This window comes from Lethenteron reissneri, chromosome 21 (assembly GCF_015708825.2).
Source record: "Lethenteron reissneri isolate LAM-NWPU_2019-01 chromosome 21, ASM1570882v1, whole genome shotgun sequence".
Lineage (NCBI taxonomy): Eukaryota > Metazoa > Chordata > Hyperoartia > Petromyzontiformes > Petromyzontidae > Lethenteron > Lethenteron reissneri.
Window position 1 is genome coordinate 14,444,205 of NC_083799.1, and position 23,929 is coordinate 14,468,133.

The following is a 23,929-nucleotide window of genomic DNA, read 5'->3' on the forward strand; positions in this document are numbered from 1 at the left end:
TTGTCAACAGAGCACGGGTAATTTTTCCGGTGCTAATGACGATAATCATATAAGAGGCGGCGGTAAGTTCTCGCAAAAAAATGTTTATTCTGTTGAGATGGACATCGGTCATCGACATGGACACTTCATTTACCAAGCAGAACGCTCACCGCGAGTCTTGATGCTTTTTTTGTCCGAACATGTGAATTGTGAATTGTGTGTGTACGTGTCTGCAGCGGGGAGCGGTGGCGCAACGGTTAGCGCACCGCGCGATGAACCCGGCGACCCCGAGTTCGATTTCTGCTCACGGCCAGCGTCGGTGACAAATGTCTGAATCGGTCCTGGGCCTAGGGCGACTCAGCCTTAAATGAGTACCAGGTGCGAGGTGTAAACATTTCCAGGAGGGTAGACAAAGGCGGGCGGGCGTGGTGTTGGCCACCCACCCACTCGTGCGGCCTTCGCGAACAGCACTCGCCCCCACAGTCTGCTCATCCTTTCTAGTTTTCCACGTGGGGGCTTTTGTCTTTGATGTCCTCGATTTGCGACGTGTTGGCTCAAGAGCGCGCGAGTCGGTGCGTGTCAGACCGTTGAAGGTTATTTGTGTTCGTGCTTTTCGCCGTGCTGGTCGGTGGAGGCATTTGCCACGGATGGGGCTCAATTTCACTCCCTGTGGCCCTCGAACGGTCCCCACCGAGGATCGGCACCCAACGCATCGCAAGCAGCGTTTGGTAAGACGAGCGCTGCCACGTGCTCGCCCCAACCCGTCATTCCTCATAACGCCGCGCGCCTCTTACAAAATCGCCTCCCGTCGCGAACGTGAAGTGGCGAATAGAGTCACGTGACCGATGCGTCATCGTCGGTGCTCGACCTCGTGATCCACGATACTCTTCTGCACTCGCTCACCTAATCAACTCACTACGCTGTACGCACATTGGCTTCGCAGAGCAGTGTGCATCTATGTTGGACTTCTTTCGCACCGTACACAGCCAACCGTGCTGATCGGAGGTGCAGTGCAAGTGTTGCAGGGCTAGCGATGGACTTTAAATTTTTGTTGGTATCGCCGACAATATATTTAATTCCAATTTACCCACTCAACTGGCCAAGGAAGCAATGCAAGACATTAGCACTATTTCTAGGTAACCCCGATAACTAAATCTGGCTCTTCTTTCCCTCCAGCCCTTTTGCAGAGGCCAAGAGATTCACAAGCTTCCGACAGGAAGACATCAGTCCTCCACGGTTGCCGATCATTAGATTCGATCAGTTGCTGACGTTTTCGTGGCTCTAATGACTCTTCCACCTCCATCAGTCCATATTTTTTCCCCCCGGCCATCCTCTGCCTCTGTATAACCAGAGTCAATTGATCTTTCAGATTAAAAATAATAATTTTAGCTTTCAATGCGCTGCACAGAATTCGCCCACTCTTGTGAAGAGAGTTAACGATTCAGAGGCGCGAGGAGGAACCACAGACAATCAGGAAGGTAGCCAGATAGCGAATCGGTGCCAACAATTGCCCAAGCTCTGATGTCCCCTATATATTAAGATGTTTCCAAACAATTAATGTGTTTTACGCGTGGGAGGAAACCGGGGGGCATCTTTCGATTCCCCATACAGGCGGAACTGGGGGCCGTCCACATTTGCTGTACTGAATTATCCTGGCAAGCCAGGCTGTGGGCACCTCCTCGACGCGCATGCGAAGGGAGTTTGGTGCTGCTGGATTCCAGATTTACCCCGACTTCCCAAGATGCCGTGCCATCCCTCTCTTCCCACATTCGATGAGTGGAACACGCAGCACGTGCTCCTTGCTCGACTCGTTTGCTCTAATTAAGAAGAAATGTCACCTTCACGGAAATCTAATTATTTGCGATTCCGCTCTCACGAAATGTCAGGAAAACCTGCATCAACCCTTAGGATTCGAAATGCGTTTAATTTATATGGTATTAACCCCGGCCATTAAAACCACACCAACAGTTTAGCACACCGGTCAAAGGGGTTAAAAAGTAATTCAACAAACTCACAACAAACCAGATAATTATTATTGTTATTTTTACATTTAAAAAAGACATGTTTTGTAGCAGAGTGTTTACATTTCTTATAACACCGTTAACGGGCGCAGCGCTGATCATAATTGGAAAACAGATACGAATCGCAAATCGTCGCGTTGCCTTGCAGGTGAAAATGGGCCGAGGACAATTGCCCCGTTCCTCGGTGTTGGGCACTGCACGGTCAATGCTGCAGCTCGAACAAAGCAAACTACAACAAACAACAACAACAACAGCCATACACGTCAATTCGTAGACACACACACATACACGTGTGTGCGTGTGTGCGTGCGCGAGTGGAGAGCGGTAGCGAAGCCGTTAGCGCACTGCGCTACCCGAGTTCGATTCCCGCTCACCGGTTACGATGATTTGAACGTGTCCTGGGCCTCCCCTAGGTCGACTCAGCCTCAAATGAGTACCTGGTGCGGTGTGTAAACATCGTGAATGGGAAGACAAAGGCGACCGGGCGTGGTGCTGGCCACCCGTCATATGCCGTGCCGGCCTTCATAGGTTCTCGCCAACAGCGCTCGCCCCAACAAGCCTGTTACAAACCACAGGAGGTTGGTGAGCGGGCGGGCGGGCGGGCGGGGGGGAGTTGGGACGGGATCGTTGTCTTTGTGCATAGGGTACGTTACTTAAGTGGAGCAAACGAGAGGATAATGGTCGTGTAAGCGGATCGTGAAAAGCACGCTCCGAACAAAGGGCGGGCGAATCCCCGCCGGGGTTTGTAAATTGCTTCCCAAACGACACCTGCCGACTGCCTCCTCCTGATGGCTCCGCGTCTCTCACTCCTCGCCGCAGAATGAACCAAGAACGCCGCCAGGAGGCAGCTGCCCAACAACAAAAGTAATGAACGTCTATGGCCAGCAACCGCGATAGCTAACAACATCGAGTAGATCGAACAACTTCACTCTGAATCCTCTTGCTGGGCACATGGCACTCGAGTCGAGTCGAGTTAAAGGCGCAGCCCCGCAATTGCTTCCGCTCACGCCACTGCCAGCAGAAGGGCATCGAGTAGAAGGGGAGCTGTAGAGAGCTCCCCTCTCAGACAATATTGGGCCTACTCTTCCACGCTGCTCAGACGTCTCGGAAGAGGTCGAAAGTATCCACGTTTCATCGCATACCACGCTGCAAGCAACGGATCGACCGTTTGATGTATTAGTTTACACTGGGGGGTGGGAGGGGGCTGGGAGGGGCGTGGGCTGGGAGGGGAGGGGGAGTGGGCTGGGGGGGGGGGGGTGATATCCGACGGCCTCTGGATTGCAAGTGCAAAGTGAGTGCGCTGACCAATACACAACCGGCGGCATCAGCGTCTCCCACGCAGCAGCAGCAGCAGCCGCAGCGGTAGCAGCAGCAGTAGCAGGAGGCATTCCTCGTGTGCGCTTGATGATCAAACTGGCGACAGCCAAACTGACTCGGCTCCCCACGACGGCGTGGTGCCACGTCCAGCAGCAGCGTGCGTCAGGCAGCCGGCTCTCCTCTCGTCAGCTCGCAAGCCCTTCGATCCGCAGGGGGGGGGGTGGTAGGGGGGTGTGGGGGTCCGGCGTGATGGGCGCCGTTCTCAAAGTGGCACGCGCGTTGATGGTGGCGCGGCTGAAATCAATGCGAACCGATTAAGCGGCGCGCAGTTGACAAAGAAACGTCCATGGCCCCACCTCGCTTTGCCTACAGCGGTGTAGGCGAGGAGTCGGTGGCGGGAGGGGAGGGGGGGCACGGTGGGGGATAATTTACTCGAATGGTTTCATGCGGTCTTATTGAGTCTTAGCGGTCGCTCGTCCGCTTTTGTACGAAGGCAACGGGCGAATGGATGAATCGCGACAAACCGCGAAGCGGTGTTCGCGAATGAAACGCCGACGACATAGCGACCTGCGCCCGGGCGATTACACCGACTCGAGAGAGATTCGATTCGGCCGGACGAATCAGTTCATGCGTTTGTTGATTTGAAGCTTTCGTGACTGCAGGAATCCATACTCTTTGGTTCTTTCGGTAAAGTCACGCCGGTGGAAAAATAATTGATCACGACTTGTCGATCGCAACACAAGCCAGCGTCATCAGGTGGGACAACCACAGCAAAAAAACCTCCTCCTTTACCGAAAAAACCAAAGATTATGCATTTGTGTTTCACGATTATGACGATCGGCATTCTCATTGGGAGGCATACTTCGTTGTCGTCGTGGCTTCCGCCGGGGTAGGCGCTCATACGCCGGGGTAGGCGCTCATGCCGCCAATCGCCAAGCCACGCAAGGGACACGTGCAAAGCGGCGCTGCGTGTACGCAGCCAACCTGTCACTTGGCTTGTGCCACGGAGGAAGAGAAAAAAGCAATGACTTTCGTTGGGGAAGAGGAAGGGGCAGGCGAAGGCGTCCCTCTGCGATTACACGGCCCTGTGTAGCAACAGCAGCAGCAGCAAGCAAGCAGCTTCCTTTCTAACCAATTAGCGCCAAGGGTTGCATACGGCAGCGCATCAAGTATACCGAGCCCCGAGCAAGCGTCCGACGCGAGACGTGGCAACCCTGCAAAGAGCGGTGTCGCGCTGGGTGAGAGGGACGAGTCTAATAAGGAGGGATGGTGCCACGGGGCCGCCGTTCGTTTTGTGAGCAGTCGATTGTGTGTGCCCACCCACAGCTCAAGTCGCTGGTACATTTAACAAGGGGTGGGCAAGTCGAGAAGGCGAACACTTGTCACCTACCCCACGTGAAACTGCGTTCCCAACAGAATACATTTCAGCGACAAATACCCCGAGCCAGTCTCGACATCGCAAGCGTCACCGTCAGTCAGGCGTCGTCGTGTCACGCATCTGTCCGTGTGGCGTTCGGGCGTTAGCGCTCGTTTCAGGCTTAGCAACTCGCAAAACGGAACTCGCGCCTGACGCTGCCGTTCCATCGCTCTCGGCGAACGCATTCGTAGGACGAGCGAGCCGCGAAAACCACAACGGGTGAGTGGGCATGACACGTCGTAATCTGAGCAACGATTGCGTCGTGAAACCCTCCGCGAACCGGACTCGGCCAAACAAACCGAATTGTCGCGCGCGCTCGCAAAGCGATGTTTTTTTTAAAAGCGCCGATTATTATCGTGTCGAGAGCGATTCACACAGCCACAACTTTAGCAAAGGGCAACGGTCGTTGACCTTTTGGAAATACGCTAACTGCTGCAACGCTGATGGCGAGCAGCGCAAACCCCACCTGGACACGTCGCTCTAACAAAGGCAGGTAACGACAAAGACACACGTTTTCGGTAAAGTCACGTAGAATGGAAATAATAAATAATAAAAATAAAACATAATAAAATAATTCTCACGACGTTTCGGCCACAACGCAAGCAGCCGTCCTCGGGTGGAGAACAGGTCTGTCCATTCTACGTGACTTTACCGAAAGAACCAAGAAGATGAATCCCTGCAGTCACGAAAGCTTTAAATCGAAATTTAAAGACACGTTGCAGCTTCAGCAAAAAAAAGTTCCACAAGTCGCCGTTTAATATAAGTACGTACGCTGAACCTCGTCCGCACCTCACGTAGCCGAGCGTGCTCATCGGCCGCGTGGGTAGATTCACCTGAGATAATGTTTTTTGGATCTCAAAAAAATCTAACAACGTGAACATTTCTATTGCTCTGAACAAAGGGCTCGCGCTCACGGGCACCGAGGCTTCGTAGCGACCCGGGGCCACGGAAATGAATCCCGGTCTCCAGGACGGCACGAGAAGAGGTCCCTGTCATTTCCTTCCCACTCAAACCTCTCAGGCCCTTGAAAACCCCGGTTTCATAACAGTATTCGCAATTGGAGTCAAGACAGCCATTATGTTACAAAATGCTACGTTCTTTTTTCTTAATTGCATAACACACATTTGACCTTTCACCTTTTTGGAAACAGAATTTCAACGTCGCTTAAAAGCATAAAACACAGTCTTTACAAAGCATTTATATTTCGATTCTTTTCTACGTTCAGACTTGTAAAAATATAGATTTTCGTCAAACCCTGAAATACGAGTATGCAACACTGCAGGATTACGGACGGAAGCAAACAATCTGATCGGGAGCGCGGTGGCTGAGTGATCGTGACTTTCTTGTACTCACCGACTCTACCCAATACAGCCACACTCAGTCCAAATACTCGTCTTAAGCATAGGGTGTTTGCTCACCACCACTTACACGATACGTTTAGATTATTTGGCTGCTGTACATTTCCACACGATATGCCACTTTCATTGAGCTATGATTTGTGGCCAGGTTGCGTCTGAAAATTAACTAATAGCTCTGTAGGCTTTACTTGGTAAAATAAAAGTTATTTAGTTTTGGTTTATTAATTTATTTTAAGTGATTTGCTTCCCTTTGCACTCACATCGTTTTTTTTGTATTGTTCGTCATTGTAACTCTCTGACCCGCCCCTACTGGACATCTGTAAAAAGAAGAGCTTCATAGCTTATCGGATTCATCCAGGATAAAGAAACATTCTGATTCTGATGCCCATAGCTATGTGAGAAAAAGGAGACCCACGGAGGGACCCCATGTAGGACATGGGAGCAGAAAACACAAACTCCACACAGGAAAAAGGCACCCGTACGTGGAATTGAACCGAGGTCCTTCGTGTTGTGCGGTGATGCAAGGCCCAAGCTCCTGCCTGGCTCTGGAGTTGAACCTTTACCCCGAGTGAGTAGCGCTTGCAACAAACTCAACCTGTGCCAGATGAAGAAGTATCTGGCAGCCCCCTCTATTTACACAAACGAGTTCGATCCCTTCTTTTGGCAGACCGACAAAACACGCAACCACAACACAACCTTCGGCACGTACCTAGAGCGGATAGACACACAGATCCTAAAACTATCTTCTTGGTTCTTTCGGTAAAGTCACGTAGAATTGAAATAATAAAATAATAAAAATAAAACATTATAAAATAATTCTCACGACGTTTCGGCCACAACGCAAGTAGCCGTCCTCAGGTGGAGAACAGGTCTGTCGAGGAGATATTCAGACTCCGTCTCCTCGACTTTACCGAAAGAACCAAGAAGATGAATCCCTGCAGTCACGAAAGCTTTAAATCGACATATAATCCTTTAACTAATTGCACTGTATTAAGACATTGCAGCAGTCATGCCTAGGGTAGAAACCTGCACAATAGAGTTGAGGAAATTAATTGAGAGATTAATTGAAATTGCTGTTGATTGCCGTCGTCTTTTCCAATTATAATTCCCCCCCTCCACCGTCTCTCTCACCCCCCCCCCCCCCCCAGTATCCCCCCACCCCGCTCCCGTCTCCCCCCCTCCTCCCTCCCCCCGTTTACAGCCACAATCTCAATTGTGCAATTAACGAGGCCCCTGGGACTGATATTGGGCCTGACGTTAAACCGATCATTAGGGATATCAGACGCTGGGCTATTTAGGAGGTGGCTTGACGCGAGTTGCTAATGAGTTGATCACGCGCAGTCGGAGGTTACAGTGCGGCAGAGAAGGTATCTGGTACAGGCATGGAATGCTAGCTTCGTGACCGCAACCAATCACTCACCTGACTTCTCATAAACTAAAACTAAACTTTTTTTTTTTTAACAGGCAAGGCCCACTGAGCTATGTAACTTTTTTCAGGAGCGCAAATGATGGCTTAACGAAGTGGCGTATCACGTTGCAAATTTACAGCAGCCAAAACTGCTCTCTGAACGCACGTCGATTCGAAATGTGGAGTTAACAAAAAACCGGAGGACTCGGCGAAAAATCCACGGCGAGCGAGACATTCACACTCCAAATATACAGGCGTCTTGCGTCGGGATCGAAGAAGTGACATCCTCTCACACTCTCCAGATCCCTCCACCAGGACCCCTCCTCCTCGTCCACCAGGGCTGTCGAGGCAGGTCCCACCAGAGACCATCGGCCCCTCTCCGCCCCCCGTCCTTCAGAGCTGCATCTCCGAACTGGACACCAACACGCCGGCCTCGTCGCGCTTGCGGGAGTTGCGCCGTCCCACCGCCGTGCGGATGTACGGGGCGTTCCTCAGATCTGCGGGGAAAGGGGGCCCAGCGGTGCAACGTGTGAGAGCCGGCGGCGCCAGTGCCACCCGCAGGCCCCGGTTGCCAAACCGTCCTCAGCGTGGGACACCGCGGCACCGCAAGGCTCACGGATCGCGCGGAGACTGTAGCGAGAAGCGTGCGTCCACGTGTCGGGCGAGGACGGGGGGGGGGTGTTCGTCGACCTGCGGCTTCGGAGTCGCATGCGGCTCTTTCAGAAACCGCTTCGTGACGTTGTTCACGAAGGACCGCCGTCTCGTATTCGCCGCAGTGCATTGTGGCTCTTGAGATATTGATTATTGTTTTTTTTTCTGAATTCGAACAAAAAATCGGCTCTTCTTGTTATTCAGGTTGCCGACCTGCGAGGGCTAGGAGGAGGTGGCGTGCAGACTTCTGACCTCTGCCACCCCCATGGATTCATTAGCGCCAGGAGAAACACACGACGCACGCTCAATTCGGTGAGCAACCCACTTGCTCGACTGCCTCGTGGCCCAGCAGGTGGGTGGTGGAGTCTGTAACAACCACCACCACCACCACCACTCGCTCAACGTTGACATCCCGGGGGGGGAGGGAGGGGGGCTTTTTGTTGCGTGACCTATGCGGAGCAGTGCTCTGTGCCGTGGTGTAGACCCCTAGAAGCCGCTTGGTCACATGGTCGCTGTCTCTGCTCACGAGTGAGTTTTGTGCTCTGCTATACGGAGTTCCGCTGACTTGCGATTTTACCCAATGGTTTACAAACAACGCAAACATACTCTTTGGTTCTTTCGGTAACGTCAAGTAGGTAGAAAAAATAATACTAGATCAGACGTTTCGATCGCAACACAAGCAACCGTCATCAGGTGTTAAAGGTAGAGCGACTCGATCAGGTGAGCCTTCTTGTCTTCCTACATGACTTTATCGAAATAACCAAATAGTATGGATTCCTGCAGTCACGAAAGCTTAAAATCAAGATTGAAACGCAAACATAGTTTGTGCATAATATCGCTATTGCTGTTGAAACAGGGCCCGATGGTTTACGTGGAGTGCTCTTTCAAAGAACATCTCGTAGGCCAGCAGAGTTTGATCAACCGGGTTGGCCGATGAGACGCAGAAGGTCGAAACCGGTACAGAGTTTGCTGCTGGGCAAACGTGGTCCCAAAAACCAAACTGCTGATGGACTTTTTTCTACTTTAATTCACTGATATGTGGAGGCATTGAACCGAGTTCTGCCCCCATCTGCTTAGCGCTGGACTGCGCTGAAACGTCAGCCAGGGAGTCTGTGGAGGCCTCGGGAGAAACCCGATGTGATTTGAACAAAATCAAATTTAAACGTGAGTCTGGAGAGAGTTAAAATGTAGTGGATCCCAGTTGAGTGAATGGTAATTTCAAACGCGTGGCTGCCCTGCACATATTTGACAGGCGACACGTCACTGTCATGCATTAGGCATCCGGTATTTTATGGTGGCTGTGGCTGAGGGTAACATATTCCACGTTCGTCTTCTACCGGAGGATGCTGCGTCGAACGAGTAACATTTTGGTCGTGAAAAAAAAAATGTATATATATAAACGTTGGGTCAAACGTCGATCCTCAAACAAAACACACCGCGAGCGTGCCGACAGCAAAAGAGCCTCCGATAGAATCGGCGCTCCCTGTCGCACAGACGTTTCGGGATGAAAACGTTTTCGTTTTGCTCGCGGGAAGCGCTGGCAAACGCCGCGGTGCGTGCGGCATGTAAAACCGCTGAGCTCTACGCCCGGTCGGCAAAAATAGATCCCTTCACTTCCATCCCGTCCTGCCGCGTGAAGCTAAAAACGGGCCACGGGTCCCGTGCAGTCAGCACGAGGCAAGGACAAAGTTGTGCGGTCATCTCAAAAACAAATTTACCATCATTAAGAATTAATATTTACCAAACGGTATCAATCGCGCAGATTATTTGACTTTGCTCTCATCGTATCCTATGGTTCTTTCGGCAGAGTCACGTAGATAGGAAAAATAATAACAATAAAATAATAAAATAAAGCGAGAAAAAAACCGACGTTTTCAGTCAAAATTTGCTCTTATCGCCTGGGAAATAAAAAATAAAAAGGCGTCCACGTCTGATGGATCTTCAAAAAGTAAAAGTGCTGCGGAGCATTGAGCAGAGCGTTGCGCGGCCACGCATCGTGTCAAAGTAAGTGAGGGCATGCTGACTGCCATGCAACGTGTGCACGTACGTTGAACCTCTCTCGCACCGTACGTAGCCAACCGTGTCCATCGGAGGTGTGATAATAACATCATACAACAATAACAATAATACAAAAAATAGCAGAGCTAGCGCATCACGTGCAATCAGCAGGTGCGCGTGTGTGCCGTGTTTGCGTTTGTTTATTTATTTGACAGAAGGAAACAGGCAGCTCCCGCACCTCCGATTAGCACGGTTGGCTACGTACGGTGCGAAAGAAGTTTCACGTACACGCAGCCATAGGTAGAGAAGAAGAGTAGATTTGAAGCCGGGGCAGGGAGGGAGTTGGCGGCACAGACGCGTGCAAGGGGGAGTGAGAGTCCCAGACGACTTGTCAGCAGAAGGGAAGGAGCGCGACCCCCCGCTCAGTGAAGGTTAACTGTGGGTGATTCGGAGACAGATGGCCTCGTCAATGGAGCAGGAAGTGTCTGGGAGAGGGAGCGGAGCGAGACGAGAGGGGGGCAGGAGCGAGCCCACGGAGGATGCTGACGACAGTGACGATGGGAGCCAGTGGAGAGATCAGAGCAATTGGGGCAATGCGGTAACGCATCGAGATACGGGTCAGCTATCTGCAGTGGCATTTTGGATCATGTGGATTTTGAGGTGAGGGATTTGGAGGGGGTGGGTGAGGCCGTGGTGGAGAGAATTTGCAGTGGTCTGCTGAAGAGAAGCAGAGGGTTGAAACTGATCACGTGGCTACATGCAGAATTCCCGTCAACGCAGCCCTGTAGGCGACTCAAGGGTTAAGGGCAGCCATTAACGAAAATAATAGCGAACAGGAGAAAAAGACACCTCAATATATGTCTGGGGAAAAGAAATTGCCACCTTTTAAAAGTGCATTGTAAAAGGTGAATCTATGAAAGCGAAACCTGATGGTGGTAAGAAGGACTGTAACTAATTGTGATTTTTTTTTTTACAACTACACCTAAAAGTGTGGTAATCAGGACAAATTTCGATGTAAAGCTTTCGTGACTGCAGGGATTCATCTTCTTGGTTCTTTCGGTAAAGTCACGTAGAGGGGAAATAATAAAGTAATAAAATAAAACATAATAAAATAATTCTCACGACGTTTCGGCCACAACGCAAGCAGCCGTCCTCAGGTGCAAAACAGGTCTGTCGGAAAGACAGCGTCTGAATGACAACTTGAGACTTTTCCACCGGCGTCATTATCAAACGCCGCCTCAAAACTTTAATTCGAATTCCACGTGGCCACCATTGCGGTTGCCACAATAAGCATGAGCTGAACACATCCCTGTGTACGGCGTGGCCCAACATTCAGGGCACGTACGGTTATCGTATTTGTTTTTAACAAATCATAGAGGCTGATTTAATTAATTTTACCAAATGTTCAAATTGACTTCCATTAACATTCATGCATGCATGCATAAAATCTCTTTGGCAATTAATCCCGGATTTCTGTAAACATTACTGGTGTAATCTTTCAACATCCATCAATTATTGTTTTGCCTCCATTAATTCAGCGTTCGTTGTCGAGTGTGACCCAAAGGAAGAACACAAATAAACATTAATAATGATAATAATTACCTTAAAGAATAAACAATTGAAAAGTTTTAATGCCAGCGTTAAAATAAATGAAATAGATTTCGATTTAAAGCTCTCGTGACTGCAGGGAATCATCTTCTTGGTTCTTTCGGTAAAGTCACGTAGAAGGGAAATAATAAAATAAAATAATACAAATTAAACATAACATTATATTATGTTATATATTTTTTTTAATTTCCCTTCTACGTGACTTTACCGAAAGAACCAAGAAGATAAATGAAATAACCCTCAGTGGCCTGACTTTTGGGCTGCTCTGTGTATATATATACAGTCTACACAAAAGGCAGTGTTTATTAATGACGAAGACACAGCGGTAAGTAGTTTAGCCTGAGCTTCAACACCACTTCCACAACACCGTGCCAGAGTATTCACACCGACGGTGACGCTCTGCACAAATCAACTCAGAAAAAGCCTCGGGGCCCCAAGTGACACATTGGGGGGAGGGTCCCATTTTCAATAATAATTAGGGGTGCACCAAATATCAACGCAAATATAAATTTTTGAATAAAAGTTATTACTTCCAAAATTATTGTAATTGTGCTCAGTCTGAACCCATCATTATTTCACACAACCGTGATATACGTCATGGACTTAGGTAGCCTATCCATCACATCGTGTTCGTATTCAGGTGATGATGCACCCAACAATAGACTTCTGCCCACAGGGCTCCAGACCGACTGGCACCACCGCTGACGAACGTTTCCAGCCCTGAGGCTTGTCAGCCGCGTGTGTCTGCTGTGTACACGTGTGTGTGTGTACACGTGTGTGTGTATACACACGTGCTGTGTACACGTGTGTGTGTGTGTACAAGTGTGTGTGTGTACACACGTGCTGTGTACACGTGTGTGTGTACACGTGTGTGTGTACACACGACGTGTGTGTGTGTACATACGTGATGTGTACACGTGTGTGTGTGTGAGCGCTGCGCTATGAACCCAGAGACCTGGGTTCGATTGCCGCGCACGGCCAACACAAGTGACCATTGCCTAAATCGGTCCTGGATTTCCTCTAGGTCGACTCGGCCTCAAATGAGTACCTCGTGCGATGTGTAAACATCATCACTGGGGAGACAAAGGTGGCCGGGCGTGGTGCTGGCCACCCCCTCGTGTGCTGTGCTGGCCTTGGTAGGTGCTAACAGCACCTGCCCCAACAGCTTGTTAAGGCTATACAGGAGATCTTTGTCTTTGTATGTTTGACCTACTACTTTCGCATCGCACCTACCCAATCGTGTTAATCAGAGGCGCGGGGGAAGGACAAACTAAACACAAAAATCAGTTCTAAAGAAATAATTTTTCAATCTAGATTTAAAAGTGCATAGCTCCAGCGGATTCCTAACATCAGACGGAAGAGCGTTCCAGACGGCCGCAGAAGCGCATCAAAAAGAGCGCCGCTCGATGCGGTGACCGCCGTCTTTGTTTGATGGCCATGGCCAAAAGGCTGCTGCGAGGATGACCGAAATTCGCGTTTATACTCCTTGACGAGATCGGCACGGTGTGGGTGTTGTTTGTCTTTGCGAGCGAGCGTGCGTGCGAGCGTCCGCCGAGTGGGTCGGCGGCAGCGGTGCGACGGCGGGGCACCTGTGATGATGTCCTCGATGGCGCCGTCCTTGCCTTCGTAGACGACACGCTCCTTCGCCTGCTGCCTTCGTTTCAGCTCGGCCATCAGGTCCATCTGAGGTTTCTTGGCAGTCACGCTCTCCGACTGGAGCCGCGCATATCAGACGCACGAAATCACGATCCCGTTTACTTTCGGTGTGCGTTTAACGTGGCTTTTAGGCGTCAACTAAAGACGACGAAAAAAATGACAAGTTGTGTGTGTGTGTTGAACTTTGTTCGCACCGTACGTAGTCAATCGTGATAATCGGAGTTGAGGGGGGAAGGACAACAAACTAAACACAAAAATAAGTTCTAAGGAAGTGAGTGACAGTCCGTGCAATTTCAGCTCTGATATGCGAGGCCCAGAGACGGCCGTGGGATTGTTGTGAGCAGCCATGACAAGTGTTGACAATAGATTAACTTCACTGCTACACGGCAGTGTCTACAAAAGATCACGTCAATAATTACCATTAAAGGGGAACTCGTGGCAGTAGTGGTTAGCGCACCGCTATATTAACTTGATCATCAGTTGACATCAGTGAAATATGACCAAATCTTGGGCCTCCATTTTCACCAACCAGTGGCAATGACCGGCACAATGAGATATAGTGAAACAATCACCATGACCGACAGAGCACGGGGATATCTTCGACCGGCAGTGGATTGATGAAGGGGACTGTGAATTATTAATATTAAAGTTTCGTGCGAAAGATGGCCATTATTTTTGCCGCCAAATTTGCGACGGCAGAAATTATTCGTGAGAGGCTGACACTGAGCCCTCTCTCTGTCTCTCTCGACACTGACGGCTGCTCTGAGCTTCCAGTGTTCAGAGGCCTGCTTAAGGCGCGCCTCCGGCTGGAGCACGCGTACCACACACATGTCGGTGATGTACCACACACGTGTCGGTGATGTGCAGCGCGTCTTCTTCGAACGCTGGGGAGCTGGACAAGCCCCTCTCTGCACCAGCGTGCACGGCACCCTCGTGGTGTTCACCTTCTGAAGCGCTCGCTCGTCACCGTGGCGTGCGCGATGACCCCCACAACCACCACCACCACGTGGCTTTTATTTCGTGTTGTGCGCGTTGCTTTTAGCGCCACAACGCGTCGATTTGTAGCGTTTATTTTCATTTGTTTGCTGGTGACTTTGTGTATTTCATATCGATATCGCCTCCGGTGCTTTTGCTACTGGCGGCAATAAAACTTATTAAAAAGTCTCTCTCTTTCTCGAGAGAGATAGAGTGTGGCCCTGCCCTGCGGATTGGCCTGTCAATGTCCCCCAAGAAGAGAGGCACACTGCCGACATTACCTTCGCCTCCTGTTGGCTGTTGTCCGTGGGATCCTCTTTCTTGGTCATCTTCTCGAGCTTCTCCCGGGCCTCGTTGTCCTGCTCCGCTTTCTGAAAGAGGGCGCGGCGCCACCGTCAGACACGTCACAGCTTAGCTTGGCCTGGCCTTCCGCGATGTGGCGGGGTGGGGGAGCAAGTGCCGGATTATCCTAGTAGCAAAAGTAGCTACATATGTAGCTACGGGCCCCGCACTTTCAAGGGCCCCGCGCTCAATGCTTTCAAGCTATCAATTCCGGTTCAGTGATTCTGCACTTGCTCTATTACTATAGTACTATACCGCCTTCTACTTTAATGAACGACTGGGTGTTTGAGGTTAGCGATTTGTCGTATTATCTGGCTGTATAGCAAATGAAAAAATACATTTACTTTACCATGCAAGTAAAAATTTGGTGTTTTAATATTTACGTGTTTTTTTGTATCATTGAGGGCCCCTTTATAACATCATGCTACAGACCCCGCACTAGCTTCATCCGGCACTGGGGGAAGGTCGGGGGTGTTGTTCATCGCCGGCACACCTCTACACAGCCGCGGCCGTTAGCGAGCCTCAAGTAACCACCGTGCCACACACGTGGCGCGAGCACACATGCAGGAGATTGTGGCTTAGATCCCGACCCTGACGCCTGCATCTTTGGAGTTTCAATTTGCGGCGGGGCGGGTGTCTCAGTTGGCGCAGCCCGGCAGTGTCGTGCTCACGCCACGGGTGGCACAAGGGCCACCCGCCAGATCCATCTCCAGAGTGTACGTTGGTCTACTCTCCCAAGGTGGCCAGGCGCCTCGTAATACGTGGGAGTAAACCCACTCTTTAGCCCACCACACGTGACCTTGCCGCTCGACTTAACTGTGGTGCACCCATTTATACTGCCGGGCGGACAGCGGTTGGGGGTAGAATAGCGAGCGAGAGGGATGAGTGGAGGGGGCGATTTGAGATATTTGCACCGTCGTTTTAACCCCACCGGGGTGATCGCACTTGGCGACCCCTTGAGTTGCCAGTGCGGCGGTGCGACCCGCCGCGTCGCCGTGGCAGCCGCGACATCACCGCGGCGGCCACCACGCCTCACCTTGTACGCGGCGGTGAACCTGACGAAGAAGGGGAAGAAGGTGGAGGGAGGCATGCTCTTGGTGGTCTCCCCGTAATATTCCACCACGCTCGTGTACGCCTCCTGCAGACACCGCGCCATGCAAAACGTCCCGAGGGTCAATCGCGCCTTCATAGCTGAGAGAGTGACTCTCACACACGCACACACGCACACAACTATCACTCTTACAGAAAAGTAACATCCGACGTAAAAACGATATACGGCGTGAAGGTGATGCGTTGGTTTTCGCGGGCCGATATTTGCACGAGTCATAACTGCCTTATTTTTGATCGCTCTACCTTCCCTGGACTTCATAGTGCACTGTGAAGACGGGGCGGGGGGGGGCATTGCCTGAAACGTTGCCCATCATACGTATTTCGATTTAAAGCTTTCGTGACTGCAGGGATTCATCTTCTTGGTTCTTTCGGTAAAGTCACGTAGAAGGGAAGAAATAAAATAATAAAAATAAAACCTAATAAAATAAAAAATAAAATAATTCTCACGACGTTTCGGCTACAACGCAAGCAGCCGTCTTCAGGTGAAGAATGAAGATTTTGCTGACGGGCTTGTGGAGTGTTTTTGTTTCTTGTTCATTGTGCTTGTGCCCCACTGCCGCAACAGCAGCAGCAGTAGAGCCAGATTGTTGTTGTGACTTTTTGAGTGATTTTCTTACCTTTGCACTTTATTGTTTTGTATTGTCTGTTGTTGTAACTTTCTGACGCCGTGCCCCTACTGGGCAGCTGTGAAAAAGAGCTTCATAGCTCATCGGATTCCTCTTACAGCCTAAATCAAAGTTCTGATTATGAAATAGTCAGTTTCATTGATTTTGTGTTTTAGGCCACGTCATGATCTGACCTACGAACCCGAAGACACAAGTTCGACTCCTGGCAAACTTGCTCTCATCAGTGGCGAATTATATCAGGATGGGTGCTGGGCCTCCTCTAGGTCGGCTCAGCCTCAAAATGAGTACCTGGCGCCATCTGTAAACATCAGCAACGGGGAGACAAATGTGACCGGGTGCGGTGCTATCCAGAGTACTAGCTCGTGTGCCATGCAGGCCTTAAGAGGAATAAGCTCACAGGCACTCGCACGCAAACAGTCTGCGGAGGCTATATGGGTGTCTTAGTCATTTGTATCTCTGCGTGTCCGGTGATCTCTCCAGGTACCTGAGCAGTGTTGGCATCGCACTGCAGCTGCTCCAGCGTGTCCTTGTTGTGAGCCAGGAAGTCCTGCAAGGTGGCGTTGTCAGGCAGAGCGGCGAGCTCCTTACGGCCCAGCTCCATGCCTCGCTGCATCTCCTTGACGTCCGACAGCACGCTGTCCAAGGACACTGAAAGTTCGCGCGCACGCCAGAAACAACAACGCAACTCGTTTGTAAGCGCTCGCGTCGGGGCGCCGTTTAATCTATATTAATGCCTCTTTTAAAAAATTAACAGCTTTTAATTACTTTTTTAATAATTAACAGATTTTCACCCGAGTCTAAGGAATTCATACGGATCGCCGGCCAAGATGTGCGAGGCCGAGCCCCCCCCCCCCCCCCCCCCGGGCTCCTGGCGGCACGGAGGCGGCTTGGCACCGAGGGTTCATTCTCGTGGCCGGAGGCGGCTCGCAAACCTGCAGCAGCTTTGTCAAGGAACTGCAACTCCGCGTGGAAGTTGCCCGCGTCTGGGTACTTGTCGTGGATGACCGACGCCAGGTAATGCAGCAGCGTTTGCTTCCGGTCCATCGACTTCGTCTCGTGCAGCTGTCGGAGATACATTTTGTCTTCTTAGGTTTTTTTCCGGCAAAGTCACGTGACTTTACCGGAAAAAAAACCTAGGAATATGAATCATTGCAGTCACGAAAGCTTCAAATCTAGAATTAATACATTTTGTCACCGTCGTCATCATCATCATCATCATCGGCCGATGTCAATCCACTGCTGCATGAATGCCTCCCTCCAAGGTAGAAAGATTATTCGGCAACAGCAAAACACACGGGAAGTGAACTTGTTGGTAAATGGCCCTTGTTCAAAACACAGCGTAACTCAGGGCCATCATAACAATGCGCAATGTTGCCAATGGCTAATGTATAGCCGTTCTGTGAATCCACTGCTTGGACGAATGCCTCCCCAAGGTGTGTTGGTCACAGGGTTTGTTTGGGTTCCTTGGAGGTGAAACCCAGGGACAGGATCAGATATAACCCCACCGTTGACAGTTAGCCCTAGGCAGGAATCGAACTTGGCTGGTCAGGTTCATAGGTGCAGTGCACGAACCGCCGTGCCTCTGCTCCGTAGCTAACACCGGTGGAAAGTGATATCTAAACCCGACCTGCCCAATCTCCCCCCTCTTCCCCTGCCATCACCACTTTCACCAACCCACGCTCACCAGCGTGGTGACATACGTTCAAACAACACCTCTCGCTGACCACGACGTAGGAGTGGCCTTGGCAGTGGATTGACAAGCATCGGTAAACTACTTTCGACTGGTATACAGGAGGCCGTGGGTTCGATCCCAACGCTGACGCCTCTATATTTGGAGTTTGCGTGTCTCTCCCCGTAGTATCGCGTGGATTTTTTTGCACAGGGTCTCCTCCGGTTTTACCCTCCACATTTAAAATCAACATCACGCGTTCAGAGTATTTCACTGCTGTAAATATTTGACTGCTATAAATGTCCACACGATAAGCCACTTTGTTGAGCTATCATCTGTAGCCAGGACGCTTCTGAATAAGAGCTATATAGCTCAGTGGGCCTTACCAGGTAAAACAAAATAAAATAGTTTAGTTTCTCGTTCAGATTTTTTCTTTCCTATTTCAATCATCGAAATAATCATTCAGAGCTCGCACGTCACTGCGAGTGCATCCCCGCGATTTTGAACGGAGGCAGAAAAAGAAGGCGACGTTCTACAATCCCGGAGCCACGACGCTCAACCGCGAGCAGACCGCACCGAGAGCATCGACAACTTGGGGTGGCGGCTCGTCTTTGTCATCCCTCATGTGCGGAGGCGGTGGGGGGGGGGGGTCAGGCGAGCCATGCTGGGGGGGGGGGGGGGGCTCACCAGGTCGAGGCTCTGCAGCTTGAAGCCGTACGCCGCCCCCCGCTTGCTGCTGTTCATGTAATTCCCAAACGCCAGGATGATCTGTCCATCCGAGCAACGCACACAAAGACAAAGTTCCCCCCGTGGGGCAAGTGCTGTTAGCGAGCGGCACCTATAAGGGCCAGCGCGACACACGAGGGGGGTTGGGTGGCCAGCGCCAGTGGCGATGTTTACACGCCGCTATGCTAGGTACTCAATTGATGCTGAGTCGACCTAGGGGGGGCCCAGGACCGGTTCAGATATTCGTCACCGGTGTTGGCCGTGAGCGGGAATTGAATTCGGGTCACCGGGTTCGTAGCGACTTGACCGCTCTCCCCACACGCACACACAAAGATAAAGATAAATATCCCTCGTATAGCCTTAACAGACTGTAGGGGCAAGTGCTGGTAGCGAGCACCTATGAAGGCCGGAACGGTACACGAGGGGGTGGGTGGCCAGCACCACGCCCGACCGCCTTTGTCTCCCCAGTGGCGATGTTTACACACCGCACAAGGTACTCATTTAATGCTGAGTCGACCTAGGGGAGGCCCAGGACCGGTTCAGATAATCGTCACTGGTGTTAGCCGTGAGCGGGAATCGAACCCGGGTCGCCAGGTTCACAGCGCAGCGCACTAACCGCTACACTACCGCTCCCCATGCACACACGCACACAGACACAAACGCACGCAGACACTCACGCACGCAGACACACACGCACACACACGCACGCAGACACGAACGCACACAGACACACACACGCACGCAGACACACACGCACGCAAACACACGCGCACGTGAGCTGCTCGCGAGAAGCCGCTTGATGGTGATCATCATCGTCATCATCGTCGTTATCGTCGTCATCATCGTCGTCATCACTTATTCAGCAGCTATGGGCACGGCGTGACACCTGAGCAGGACTACCCGCGGTTGCTCTCATTCATGGCAAACCCGACACGGCTTGTCTTCAAACCGTATATCTGCAAACATCTAGGGTGTCCCTATTTCAACAACCGTACACGGGTTAAATCAAATAACAAAAGCAGCTCCTTTTTCGTGGCAAGCAAACACCGAATAAAAGTTAGATCTAATTTTCACTTTATATTGACACATTGCGTCTATATATGTACGTGTTTGTGTTTATACTTTGTATAGAGGCCGCCGTGTAGCCTACATTGACTCATGGGGCAAGTGCTGTTATGGTGATTTCACACCACATTAGGTACTTATTTCAGACTGAGTGGTTTTATGGTAGTCCCAGGGTCAAGCTTCAGGTATCACTCGCCACGGATGTTAGGTGAGGTCAGGAATCGAAATCTAAAACGCTGGGTTTATAGAGAAGTGTGTGTGTTTTTTGCATATACGCATTAACATACAAAGACAAAGATCCCCCATATCACCTTCACAAACTTTTGTGGCAAATTCTTTTAGCGAGCACCATATGAAGACTGGCATGGTACACGTGGGGGTGGGTGACCAGCACCACGCCCGGCCGCCTTTGTCTCCCAAGTGGTAATAGCGTCAGGTACTCATTTGAGGCTGAGTCGACCTAGGGGAGGCGCAGGACTGGTTCAGATGATCGTCAACCGGTGTTGGCCGTGAGCGGGAATTGAAGTCAAGTAGCCGGGTTGGTAGCCCAGCAACCGCTACACTACCGCTCCCCACACACACACATATATACACACAGAGAGAAATGCGTACTTGTGTATATGACATAAAACTACATACCTCTAAAATCTTTTTCAACTTCAGTGATGACTTGAGGGAGCGCGACGCGGCAATGATGGAATTCACTTGCTGGAAGAAGAAAAAAAACTGCAATGAATAACCAATTCATAAAAACATCCGTAAAAACAAACGGACAGATTCATCAACTGATCTGCGTGTCTATGTTGTGTGTCTCTCTCTCTGTGTCTCCGTGTCTGTGTTTTGTCTCTCTCTCAAATTTAGTTCTACCTGATGACGGTTGCTTGTGTTGCATTCGTAACGTCGTACTCTATTATCTAATTTATTTTCTTTCTACGTGACTTTACCGAAAGAACCAAAGAGTAATTCCTGCAGTCACGAAAGCTTCAAATCAAATTCTTAGGTTTTTTAGGTAAAGTCACGTAGGTAAAATCAAGTTTGATTTGAACATTCAACACACGCACGGTGCAGTGCTAATAATCCATCGATTCCCCCGTGCCATGTAACCTGCACATTCCTATGGTGAGGTTCCAGGTTCCCCCCGTTCACCCGCCCCCCCCCCCTGCCACGACCATCGATGACTTTCCACAGAACGGTAAGCCAGTCGATGCGTACGGCAAGGCGCGTTAACCGCGTGCGATCGATCTCCTGCTCCAGCGGGTTGCGACGAGGATCGACGACCGGTCCTGGCTTTTCCCAGGAGCGTCCCCTCGTCGCGACAGCCTTCACACAGCCCTGGAAAAGCTTCCCGGGACATGAAGAGCGTCGCGGATCGTGTCCGCTGTGTAACCGATACACCGCTGATGATGCGGTTTTCTAAGGCTCCGGCTGTAGAAACGAAGGCCAATTTGCAACTAAAACTCCAGCAGGCACTGACTCAGAGGCCTCGCGAGAGATCATTCCATCAAGAAGCGGATTCTCAACAAGTGGGGCATCGCTCCCCCAGCCTTTTAGTGGGGGGGAGGGGCGGGGGGCCACAGGCTACAGCATGGAAACGTTGCGGCGGAAAAAGACGCTCATACACAACGTGAACTAAAAAAAAACGTGACCTCTGCACGGTGCCGTTCGTCATCTGGGAAACAGAGGAGGAGGAGGGGGGGGCGAGGGGGAGCAGAGGGGGGTGGTTAGGGTGGGGTGGGGTGGGTGCGGCAACGAGTGGGCTTCATTGGGGGTGGTGGGGGGGGTGGCGGCCGCCGTACCACAAATGTCAAAATTCACACGAAAAATGTGAACGTTTTAGTTGCACGTAGGGTCGAGGTAGTTAACATCTCGCCAGCGTTGCAACGGCCTAGGAGGATGGGGGGCGGGAGCAAGCAGACGTCGCAACCAGGTACCCGATACTCGTACCCTACCCGATACCCGGCTACCCGTACCCGGCCAGGTACGGGTACGGGTAGCCGTTTGCGACCCTGGTGCGGCCGGGTACGGGTAAGGAATCAAAACCCGTTTGCGACCTCTGGGTGCAAGGAAGCACGCCCGTGCCCACGGGGTGGGGATGGGGATGGGGTGGGGGGGCACCGCCTATCGAGAACACGCGTGGCGCAAAGGGGGAGACGTCCGTGGGAGCCCCTCACCGGTGTGAGACGCTGCAGGCTCTCCTCGAAGTTGCCCATGAACACGAGCACGGAGAGCCGCTGCGGCAGGCGCGGCACGGTGCTCAGTCGCAGCATGAAGCGGTCCACCTCGGCCAGCTCGGACAGCGGCTTCCCGTCGCGCTCGTACTGCTGCATGCGCCGCACCTCCGCCTCCGAGGGCAGCTGCCGAGTCAGGCACTCGACGAAGTCCAGGGAGAGGCGCGACACCTCGAAGCTGCGTCGCGCGGACACGCGCCGGAAAACGAGCGATCGTTCCAGGGTGTGGAATGTTTCCCGGATTGCGGGAATTCGAAGCCGGGTGACAGAGTGTCTATTATGTGAAGTGCTGTGAAGATCCATCAGAAGTCACGTGGGAGCCAGAGGGTGGCTGGGTGGCTCGAAGACCAGAGCTCTGAGCTGACACCGCTGAGATCCGGAGTTTGAACTGCGCAACCATCTGCGATTAGGGTTGTGATCTACGCTTACGTGTAGAGCGTTGACGTCTCTCAGCCTGGTCACCAATGACATTTCCTAAATTTCATTTATAAAAAAAAAAAGCTTTTTCAAAGAAGAAGGGTCATGTCCAAAACGTCACCAAATATAATTAGTTTTCCTTTCAAGGCGACAGTGTTGCGAACTAATGTGATGAGCATTGCTGCTATTTGTGCTCGCACGCCACTGCAAGCGCAGTATCACCGAACAATCAGAAAATAAAAATAAAAAACCCTTCTCATACTTTTCAATTTCTAGAGCGCCTTCATATCAATTCGACTCTCGTCTGGAAAGTGCTGCCCCACACACCACGTGGTCCTAAGATCACTCTCTCGGAGCTCAGAGGTGGCTCTCGGAGCTCAGAGGTGGCTCTCTCACCTTCGTGGGCCAACCCCAACAGGATTGGTTCACACTGCCCTGCGACAGATTAAAATCGATCTCCTCCACCCGTAGCACGAGGATACATTTGGGTCAAAGGACAACGACGACAAAATCACACGTGACCTAAACTGCCACAGGTTGCCCCCCCTTCTCTCGTCCCGATCTGTGCGTAGCCGCGTGGGCGTACGTGCGTGCGTATGTTTGTGGGGGGAGAGGTCGCGTAGCGGTGAGTGCCCTGCGCTAACGAACCTGGTGACCCGAGTTCGATTCCTGCTGACGGCCAACACTGGTGGCGATTATCTGAACCAGTCCTTGGTGCAGTGTGTAAAAACATCGCCATTGGGGAGACAAAGGCGGTCGGGCGTGGTGCTGGCCACCCACCCCCTCGTGTACCGTGCCGGCCTTCATAGGTACAGCTCGCGAACGGTACTTGCCCCATCAGTTTGTTAAGGCTATACGGGGGATCTCTTTCTTTTGTGTTTGTATGTGTGTATGCACTCATAAGCGTGCACGATAACAAGTGTTCAGACTTACTGACTTATGTCCACCGTGGAAAACATGAAATCAGCACGTGTACAGGTCCTGGATAGTTGCATCTTAGGATGACGAGAGATGGCGAAGATTTGGGGAGGCCTTACCCAGCCGTGGATCAATCACGGATTAATCCCACGGTGGAAATGTACGTGCGTAAGTGTTTTGAACTTCTTTCGCGCCGTACTTAGCCAACCGTGCTAATTGGAGGGGGCGGATCGAGGCAACATACTCCGTTGCAGGTTAAAAAAAACATTTAGTTTAGTTTTTTTGTCGGGGCAATATTGCAGGCTTCTCAGTACTGCGGTGATTCTAGATTTGAAGTTTTCGTGACTACAATGATCCATACTCTTTGGTTGTTTCGGTAATGTCACGTAGATGAAAAATAATAATAAAAACGAATAATTTAGTTATTTTCATTTTATTAT

At 51.1% G+C, this 23,929-nt stretch overlaps 1 protein-coding gene across 5 annotated transcripts in view; it reads right to left on the reverse strand.

Annotated features, from left to right (window-relative positions):
• Nucleotides 1-202: 202 nt before the first annotated feature.
• The window catches only part of LOC133345278 (formin-like protein 2), a 64,878-nt gene continuing 41,151 nt past the window's right edge, over nucleotides 203-23,929 (reverse strand). For all 5 annotated transcript variants that reach the window (XM_061555898.1, XM_061555900.1, XM_061555901.1 and 2 more), the window contains 9 exons: nucleotides 22,098-22,332; nucleotides 20,566-20,634; nucleotides 18,823-18,903; nucleotides 17,399-17,528; nucleotides 16,951-17,114; nucleotides 15,767-15,868; nucleotides 14,670-14,759; nucleotides 13,347-13,470; nucleotides 203-7,997 (listed from right to left, as the gene is read on the reverse strand). In XM_061555898.1, the coding sequence (XP_061411882.1) occupies nucleotides 7,894-7,997; nucleotides 13,347-13,470; nucleotides 14,670-14,759; nucleotides 15,767-15,868; nucleotides 16,951-17,114; nucleotides 17,399-17,528; nucleotides 18,823-18,903; nucleotides 20,566-20,634; nucleotides 22,098-22,332 (1,099 nt within the window). In that variant the 3' untranslated portion in view covers nucleotides 203-7,893. The remainder of the gene's footprint in view (nucleotides 7,998-13,346; nucleotides 13,471-14,669; nucleotides 14,760-15,766; nucleotides 15,869-16,950; nucleotides 17,115-17,398; nucleotides 17,529-18,822; nucleotides 18,904-20,565; nucleotides 20,635-22,097; nucleotides 22,333-23,929) is intronic.